Source organism: Diaphorina citri, unplaced genomic scaffold (assembly GCF_000475195.1).
Source record: "Diaphorina citri unplaced genomic scaffold, Diaci psyllid genome assembly version 1.1 scaffold990, whole genome shotgun sequence".
Classification (NCBI taxonomy): Eukaryota; Metazoa; Arthropoda; class Insecta; order Hemiptera; family Psyllidae; genus Diaphorina; species Diaphorina citri.
This window is the reverse complement of record NW_007378421.1, coordinates 1-10,158: the sequence shown is the minus strand read 5'-3', so window position 1 is coordinate 10,158 and position 10,158 is coordinate 1. Positions and strand designations below refer to the sequence as shown.

The following is a 10,158-nucleotide window of genomic DNA, read 5'->3' as shown; positions in this document are numbered from 1 at the left end:
TCATTTCTCTCTATCACACTACACCTTATTATTATTATTATTGTTATTATTATCCTTTTTTAAGGAAAAATCATAAAAAAAAATTGTTTTCTTCCCCAATATCTCTCTCCTCAATTACTAATCCCCCGGGTTTGTGTCTTTGTGGAAAACTTTGAACTACATCTTTCTGACTCCCCATGAGCTCACGTGACGTGATGATAGTGTGTTTCTACCTTTCATTTCTCTCTATCATACTACACATTATTATTATTGTTATTATTATCCTTTTTTAAGGAAAAATCATAAAAAATAATATTGTTTTCTTCCCCAATATCTCTCTCCTCAATTACTAATCCCCCGGGTATGTGTCTCTGCTTGGTTTTCAGGTATTTGATGATGTGGCTGTGGAAATAGCGATGGCTGTTCTTCAGTTCTTTAATATGAAACCCGATGAGGAGAAGCTGTTCAGATGTATGAAAGCGCTGGGTCGCTTTGTACATGTGTCTAGGTTAGTAGAACAGACAGGATCCCCTCACGTTTTATCACCGGTTTTATCTTGGGGGTATAGGGGTTTAACGTTACTTTGAACAACTCAGGCCTTCTCGTGACGGGGTTTTACCCACCATTCGGCGACAAGCTACCCGCCTTCTCACATTAACCTCACCCAACCTGAGTGGGGCCGGGAACCCAACAGTACGCGATTCCTCAGATGGTCACTATCCAGGTACTAACCACGCACAACGTTGCTTGACTTTTTTTTAACAGGTTTGATAGAGGAAACTGTAACTGCTAAGGTCTTATCGTCAGTTCCGAGAACGAACCTTATGTAATTTAATGTAAATGCAGTTTCTTTTGTTATTATGTCACAACTTTGGTGCTCACTGCAGCATTAATGTAAATGCAGTTTCTTTGTGTTATTATGTCACAACTTTGGTGCTCACTGCAGCATTGTAGGATTTTCCCAATATCTCAATAATCCTAAAATTCAATGTTTACCTACCATGCTGGCACCGGTCGCTATGCGCATTTATATGTCATAGCTACTCATTTTCCTCACGAGGCTGAGTGGGCCCCGCAACAGCTAGTCACGGAATCAATCCTTTGCAGATACAAATTTCTTGACCCCGCCGGGAATCGAACCCGGGTCTCCCGCGTGCAAGGCGAGTGCAGTGACCACTACGCCAACTTGACCCCGCCGGGAATCGAACCCGGGTCTCCCGCGTGCAAGGCGAGCGCAGTGACCACTACGCCATGGGAGCTGACAGAACGAACCTTATCTTTTCAGGATAAAATCCGCCCCGGGCGAGAATCGAATCCGCGGCCTAGCGCTTATAAAGCGGACGCGCTACCAACCAAGCTAACTGGGCTGACACGAGTAGATTTACTATACTAATAGGTCCTTGGTTTTTCATTTTACAGGAATGATGTCCCTCAACTGATTCAAATGATTGGACCTCCACCTAGCAAGTTCAAGGGAGTCAGTGATAGAGTGGACGAACAGATTCTTATAGTGGAGCAGAAGTTATGAGGCTCCACTACAATCTCAACTCATGTCCACTAAGCTCATACCTCATTCAACCCCTCTCATCAAATCATTGTCCAAAATGTTGTTGTTTGCAAATGTCGGGTTATTAATAATAATAATAATAATAGTGCTTATTTATACTGCTCGCATAGGACTGAAAAGTCCCTTTACTCCAGCAGTAGGCTACAGACCTATGTAGGTACCTACATATGTAGGTACCTGCCTATGTAGGTACCTATCTACCTACCTATCTACCTATATAATAATAATAGTGCTTATTTATACTGCTCGCATAGGACTGATAAGTCCCTTTACTCCAGCAGTAGGCTTAGAATAATAATAATAATAGTGCTTATTTATACTGCTCGCATAGGACTGAAAAGTCCCTTTACTCCAGCAGTAGGCTACTTATTATTGTGGTCAAATTCTCAAATTATATTGAGGATAAAATTCCATACCTCGGCTGGGATTGAACCCACGCCCTCCTGATTACCAGGCGAGCGCCTTTACCACTACACCACCGAGGCAGTTTGACTACTAGGGTACTAGGTCATTTTACCTCTGGCTTCCCAATATTTACCTGCAATGTCAATCGGCCAGTGTAAACAGCACTTGAAGTGACTTGGCCAGCTTAGTTAGCTTGGTGGGCAACGGTCTTTGTAAGCGCTAGCGCTAGGTCGCGGGTTCGATTCCCGCCCGGGGCGGATTTTATCCCGAACGGATAAAGTTCGTTCTCGGAACGGCTGGCTTTCTCCTATCCTGTCTTCCTTCTCTCTTCGATTTCGAGACGAGACCTTGGGAGTTACAGTTCCCTCTATCAAACCTAAAAAAAAAGATCTCTTCGATTTCGGGACGATAAGACCATAGCAGTTACAGTTCCCTCTGTCAAACCTCTTAAAAGAAAAAAAAAAAAATTGTATAAAGAAATTTTTATTTATAAATTAATAAAAAGTTCTATTTACTTACCTATTTTTATAATGGATTTCATTTTCTTACCTGTTACTTGTTTATTTTTTCGACATCTAGGCTTGCATGACAGAGGTCCCGGGTTCGACTCCCGTGGGGTCATAATTTTTTACGAGGTTTCTTCACTATCTTTCCCCTTCAAAGGTACGAGGTGTGTTGTCCCTTGAAAGACGTCTTATAGACTTAGAAATAAAAGCTACACTTGGATTTATAAAGAAATTATTATTTATAAAGTAATAAAAAGTTCTATTTACTTACCTATTTTTATAATGGATTTCATTTTCTTACCTGTTACTTATTTATTTTTTCGACATCTAGGCTTGCACGACAGAGGTCCCGGGTTCGACTCCCGTGGGGTCATAATTTTTACGAGGTTTCTTCACTATCTTCCCCCTTCAAAGGTACGAGGTTTGTTGTCCCTTGAAAGACGTCTTAGACTTAGAAATAAAAGCTACACTTGGATTGAATTTTTTTAAACATTTTATTTCCTTCAATAAAAATATAAATAGGTAATAAAAATAGTTTATAAAATAATAATATATCAATTGAAAAACAATCTTGGAATTTACATTTAGTTTAAAACTATCCATGATGAAGGTTTACGTTACTATGGTACATGAGGGAAAGAGAAAGTGGTTAGGTGGAAGAGCTCACGTGAGAGCCCTCCGTAAAAATAAAGCCCTAAAAAAAGTGGCTCCTCCAAATAGAGGTGTATTTTACTTTCGGGAAATTTTCGGAAACGGAACCCATTCCGATGGCGCGCCTTTTTTTTTTTTTTTTTTTTTTTTTTTTTTCAACAAATATTTTATTTGAACATTCATGCATACAAAATATTAATGTTTTAATAAAGAATTAAAACATTAACATTAAAGTAACATAAATATCATACCATTATTAAACATTAATATCTACATATTTATGATTATGATTTAAGTACCTGAAGGTCTTGAGCCGCCAAAGTCAATATAGAAGAGACGTTGGAATAATTCGTACATAACTAGAGTCACACCGAACTGAGGTGAAGAACGGAACATACGAGCAACTGAAATAAAAATACATTATTAATGGATGAAGAAAAAATAATTTAATGTGAGTAGGTGGGTAGCGTGTTACGAGTGGATGCCCACCTTTTCTATTTCTTTACCAAGGGCAATTCAGGCTGGTAAAGTCCCCACCCAAACAATATTGTATTATGTTATTAAACCCATAAAATAAAGGAGAACTTGTTTAGACTGCTGGGGTAAAGGGACTTTTCAGTCTCATTCTGGCAGGATAAACAAGGTATATTCTATTCTATAATTCTATTCTATTCGATTCTATTCTACTTACCGGTTCCTTTCCAGAATGCGCGCGCACCTTCTTCCTGGTAAATCTTGCGCGCACAATCCACTACACCGCTGTACACAGTCTGTCCTTGTCTTGCTACAACCTGGAAATATGTAAGGCATGTTGAGCGCCGCCATTTTGAATCAGGATAGAGAGTGACTATTTTAAGTAACCTATGTTACTACCAGAAGAGTAGCAAGGGTATGAACTAAATAGGGCTGATAATATGCAAATGATCCGGAAATAAAGTTATCTGGAGCTTAAGAAAGGATCTCCGTGGATACGGATCTGAAATTTTCTGGATAGGTAGTAAATTCGGATTTCAACTGGATATTTTCGGATCAAGATCCAAAAGTGAAGGGGGGGGGGAATCAATAAAAAATCTTTAATAAAACTGTAGAACTAAAGAGAGAACGTCCTAACTTAGCTTGGTTGGTAGCGCGTCTGCCTTGTGGGCGCTAGGCCGCGGGTTCGATTCCCGCCCTGGGCGGATTTTATCCTGAACAGATAATGTTCGTTCTCAGAACGGCTGGATTTCTCTTATTCCGTCTGCCTTCTCTCTTCGATTTCGGGACGATAAGACCTTAGCAGTTAGAATTCCGTCTATCAAACCTCTTAAAAATAATAATAAAATTTTAATAATTTGAACAAAAAAAAATAATAAAATACCTGTAGTCTGGTTTTGATGACATCCGCCGGCGTAACAAGGGACGCCGCTGGAATGCCGGCAATACAACCGGCCGCCAATAGGGTCAGAGGATGATTGTAGCCGTTCTCGTCGGCAAACCGTTTCTTGGTGTGATTGTAGGCCGGGAAATAGATGGCAGAGAACGGGACGTCCCGTAACATACAAGCCCGGGCACCCTGAGGAATATTAGAATATGAAGAAAAAAATTTAACAAATAACAAAATTAATTAAATAATTTTTGTTTTTAATTCTCTTTTTCTTTACAAACTTTTGCATAGCACGGCAGTGTGTGTATATTACAAGAAATATTTCGAAGCTTTTTTTTACCCCTACCTATCACAACTCCCTTACTGGGCCATATTGTAATTGTAATTGTAATTTGTTTATTTGCATCAATAATTATAGATTACAATATTGCAAGGGTATATACACACAAACCGTTTCTTGGTGTGATTGTAGGCCGGGAAATAGATGGCAGAGAACGGGACGTCCCGTAACATACAAGCCCGGGCACCCTGAGGAATATTAGAATATGAAGAAAAAAATTTAACAAATAACAAAATTAATTAAATAATTTTTGTTTTTAATTCTCTTTTTCTTTACAAACTTTTGCATAGCACGGCAGTGTGTGTATATTACAAGAAATATTTCGAAGCTTTTTTTTACCTCTACCTATCACAACTCCCTTACTGGGCCATATGTTAAACTAAGACATTGTTCGAATCATGCTTAAGGAATTTCAAAGATCTAGCTTTACCAGAAGGAATAGAAAAAAAAAACTTGGAAATATGCAAGTTATTATTATTTTTAAATAAATTATTGTTGATAATTTACCTTATACAGTCCCATAAAGCCCAACTCCTTAACAATACTCCAGGCACTTATTTTGGTGGCAGGGGCGGCCACTACTTCTCCAGCGACTTGCAGTCGAATCTTGACGATTTCCAGCGGATTTGTGAACATCACTTGTGAGAACCCCGCCTGCAAAAAGTGAAAACCAATCGAGACTTTAGAAATGTAAAGATAAATATAAACACGGTTAGCCCAGTGGTAACGTCCTTGCTTGAAATGCAGAAGGTCTTGGGCTCGATGCCCACCATCGACAAAAAATTGAACTCTCTTTACTTTCTATTACCCTTACGTATAGGGAACCTATACAAGGTAATGAGAAAGTATTGCAATCGGTCCAAATTTTTTCGATTGCAAATAATTCAAAGGGTTACTTCCTGGTGTTCTCGTGTTGACCCAGCACCTAAATGGGAAGTACTGTGTCTCTGATCGCCCATCTGATGAGCACCATACTCCGACACGGACCACAAGAGTCTAATTTAGCAGTTGTTTCATTGCTACGACTGTCTGTTGTTCGTTCGTTAGTTATTTTGTTCATAAGTCTGGCTGTCAGTTCGTTTGTTTGTCTGTTTAACTAACTATAGGAAACTTGATAAGGAGAACCAAAAAGGCAGATATATTTTGCAGAACTCTTTAAGTTCTTTGAAGTTCTGCAAAATATATCTGCCTTTTTGGTTCTCCTTATCAAGTTGATCCACCCCTTTTTTCGTTTGTCTATTCATTTGTTCATCTATTTGTTCGTTCGTCTTTTTGTTTGTCTGTTCATTTGTTCACCTGTTTGTTTGTTCGTCTGTTTGTTTGTCCCTTTGTTCGTCTGTCTGTTTATTTGTTCATCTGTTTGTTTGTGTGTTCGTTTATTTGTTCATCTGTTCATTTGTTCATCGATTTGTTTGTTTAAATAAATATATTACTCACACATCCTCCAGCAATAACTTCGCTCAAAATACTGATCTTCCCGTCACTTCCCGATAGTTTATCCCGAACCAGATCATTCACAGTCAGCTTGATGGCTTTCTACGGGGCCACACCTATGAGCTGGGTAGTTTGTTCGTCTGTTCATTTGTTTGTTTGTTTGTTCATCTGTTTGTGTTGTCCCTTTGTTCATCTGTTTGTTTGTCTGTTCATTTGTTCATCTGTTAGTTTGTTCGTCTGTTCATTAGTTCATTTGTTTGTCCGTTCATTTGTTCATCTGTTAGTTTGTTCGTTCGTCTGTTCATTAGTTCATTTGTTTGTCCGTTCATTTGTTCATCTGTTAGTTTGTTTGTTCGTCTGTTCATTAGTTCATTTGTTTGTCTGTTCATTTGTTCATCTGTTAGTTTGTTTGTTCGTCTGTTCATTAGTTCATTTGTTTGTCCGTTCATTTGTTCATCTGTTAGTTTGTTTGTTCGTCTGTTTGTTTGTCCCTTTTTTCGTTTGTCTATTCATTTGTTCATCTATTTGTTCGTTCGTCTTTTTGTTTGTCTGTTCATTTGTTCACCACCTTCTTCCTGGTAAATCTTGCGCGCACAATCCACTACACCGCTGTACACAGTCTGTCCTTGTCTTGCTACAACCTGGAAATATGTTGGGCATGTTGAGCGCCGCCATTTTGAATCAGGATAGAGAGTGACTATTTTAAGTAACCTATGTTCTACCAGAAGAGTAGCAAGGGTATAAACTAAATAGGGCTGATAATATGCGAATGATCCGGAAATAAAATTATCTGGACCTTAAGAAAAAATCTCCGTGGATACGGATCTGAAATTTTCTGGATAGGTAGTAAATTCGGATTTCAACTAGATATTTTCGGATCAAGATCCGAAATTGAAGGGGGGGGGGAATCAATAAAAAATCTTTAATAAAACTGTAGAACTAAAGAGAGAACGTCCTAGCTTGGTTCGTAGCGCGTCTGCCTTGTGAGCGCTAGGCCGTGGGTTCGATTCCCACCCTGGTCGGATTTTATCCTGAACAGATAATGTTCGTTCTCAGAACGGCTGGATTTCTTTTATTCCATCTTCCTTCTCTCTTCGATTTCGGGACGATAAGAGGTTACTTACTTTTTTAAAGCAGTCCCAACTATTTCTGTACATAAGTTCTCCAATGAACGAACCGGTCCTTTGATTTTGCATCCGGGTCTTCACTAAATCTATCGGGTATACGGCTGTGGCTCCGATAGCTAAAACAAAATCAAATGTAAATAAAATCAGTGTAAATACCATCTAAGATAGAGTAGTCTATCTTTTGTTGACGCATTTTAATTGAAAAATAAATAATTAAATAATAATAATAAGAAGCAAACAAACATAAAAGGTGCACACAACGAATGAACAGAAGCCAATCTATTTTTTTTTTTTTAAAGAGGTTTGACAGAGGGAACTCTAACTGCTATGGTCTTATCGTCCCGAAATCGAAGAGAGAAGGAAGACAGGATAGGGGAGAAAGCCAGCCGTTCCGAGAACGAACATTATCCCATCAGGATAAAATCCGCCCCGGGCGGGACTCGAACCCGCGGCCTAGCGCTTACAAGGCAGACGCACTACCAACTAAGCTAACTAGGCTGGCTCGAAGCCAATCTAAAACTCATCGTCCCAGCCTCGTTTAGAGAGTAACGCGTTTATTTTTTTAAAAGCGATAGGTCGCGGGTTCGATTCTCGCCAGGGATAGACTTTATCCTGTACAGATAAGGTTCGTTCTTGGCACGACTGGCTTTTTCCTATCCTATCTTCGATTTCGGGACTACAGTTCCCTCTATCAAACTTCTTCCAAAAATAATAACTTGAATAGAGCCTTTCCTAGGATTCGTTATTATGTTATTTATAATTAGGAGAACCTATCTTTAGGATGGTTTAAAAGAACTTCGACTTGAAAAGATTAATCACAACTTACCTCCAGCCACGGAACCCAAAGTAAACCGGTATCCACTCTCCAGTAGTTGAATAAACACTCCTCGCTCTGTAGGATCCTGCCAATCAATCAATCAATCAATCAATTCAAATAAATAAATAAATCAACCAATCAATCAATACATTATACATTCTTTGGGGGGAAAAATCAATCAATCCAGCAGAGGATATTACCCTGAGTGGCTAAGTGGTTAAGAGCACTGAATTCTCACACTGAGCTTTTCAACCCAACCAATATTAATTGAAAAAATATACAGCTAATTCTAATAACTCTACCTCACAATAAAGCCCCCGATGATCCATTTGATTAGCTGGGAGGTTAGCGCACCTGCCTTGTAAACGCTAGGTCACGGGTTCAAAGCCCGCGTCGGAGCGGACTTTATCCACACACAACAGATAAGGTCCGTTCTTAACTCAATCAACTATCAAACCTCTTGGAAAAAAACTTTTCTTCTTCTTTTTTGAACTGAGCTCTAAGAAATTAAGTTCTTTTTACTTTCCGTATCCTATAGGAAGGAAAGTAATGTAATCGGGTCAAATTTTCGATGGTCAGATTTTAGGTCTAAATCCAAAGTTTCAACCATTGGTCCGTGTGTAATTTCATTTTTTTTTTTTTTTTTTTTTTTTTTTTTAATAATAAAGAAATTATAGCTTAAAATAATATTTTTAGGAGTAAAAACAAGAGCACAGAGATTGGACTAATGGGGGAGAAAGTTGAATGGGTAATGCAATTTGAAACAAGTATCAGAATTGTGTTCTACATGGTTAAAATATTGATTTTTAGCTCAATATGCAGATTATAGAGTAAAATGTAGATTAATTAGATTTTATTGTACAAATGTTCATAACTAATTAACGATAAATAACTAAATAGGTCAATGTGGGCACCGCGTGAGAATTCATAGCAATGAAAATTCATGTTTAGGTAAAACTTTTAAATTCAAAGTTAAAGTGATCTCATAGTAAATCAAAATATAGCTTGCAATTCTTGCAAAATAAAAATGGGTTACATCTACTGGCGAGAGAATACCTTCAGGAGACCCAAATAGTTTTGAACGAACGCTGAAAATGATAGATACTTCTCACCCTCCTTTTCTACATCGGCAAACTGAAAATGAAGAGAAAAATGATTTGTTTAATATGGCTTTAACGTCATGGTATAATGGAGACGGCAATTAACTTCAGTGGTCCAGAACTGGTGTATTTAACATCAAGCGTGCCGGGAGGCGCGCGAACGTCAAGAGTCCGAAGCGCCATAAAATAATTCAGCGAGAAAATGCTGCTAGCGTTTTCGGTGCAAAAAAGAACTAGACTTTCTCACTACAATCTCTTCCATTTCCATGAATGCCGAAAAAAAAGGTAATAAAATATGGGTAAGGTGTGGTATAAATCAGTGTAGAGGGGTTTAAAACTTAACAAGAGTGCAAGAAAAAAAGGCCTGGGTCCACAGCCACTTGTCCAAAACAACCATGGCAGAAGAAAAAAGGTTTGATAGAGCGAACTGTAACAACGGAGGTCTTGTCGTCCCGAAAGTTCGCCCCGGACGAAAATCCAACCCTCAACCTACGAGTAGCATGTAAAAAATTGAACTGTGAACTGTGAATCCAGGCTAAAAATAATAAAATTAACCAGCTGGATGGAAAAACTAAAAGAAAAAATTTACGGGTACTCATGTCCACTAAGCTCATACCTCATTCAACCCCTCTCATCAAATCATTGTCCAAAATGTTGTTGTTTGCAAATGTTGGGTTATTTGACTACTTGGTCATTTTACCTCTGGCTTCCCAATATTTACCTGCAATGTCAATCGCCCAGTGTAAACAGCACTTGAAGTGACTTGGCCAGCCTTGTTAGCTGGGTGGGTAACGCTTGTCTTTGTAAGCGCTAGCGCTAGGTCGCGGGTTCGATTCCCGCCCGGGGCGGATTTTATCCCGAACGGATAA

General features: G+C 38.7%; 1 protein-coding gene across 1 annotated transcript; it reads right to left on the bottom strand.

The window, feature by feature from the left end:
- Window positions 1-3,390: 3,390 nt before the first annotated feature.
- LOC103513588 (calcium-binding mitochondrial carrier protein Aralar1-like) lies at window positions 3,391-8,541 on the bottom strand. The gene is given in 9 exon segments (XM_017445877.2): window positions 3,391-3,512; window positions 3,800-3,899; window positions 4,466-4,660; window positions 5,319-5,465; window positions 6,249-6,385; window positions 6,814-6,886; window positions 7,370-7,488; window positions 8,199-8,274; window positions 8,492-8,541. Coding segments are annotated over 9 exon segments (987 nt in total). The 5' UTR covers window positions 8,519-8,541; the 3' UTR covers window positions 3,391-3,399.
- Window positions 8,542-10,158: the final 1,617 nt, after the last annotated feature.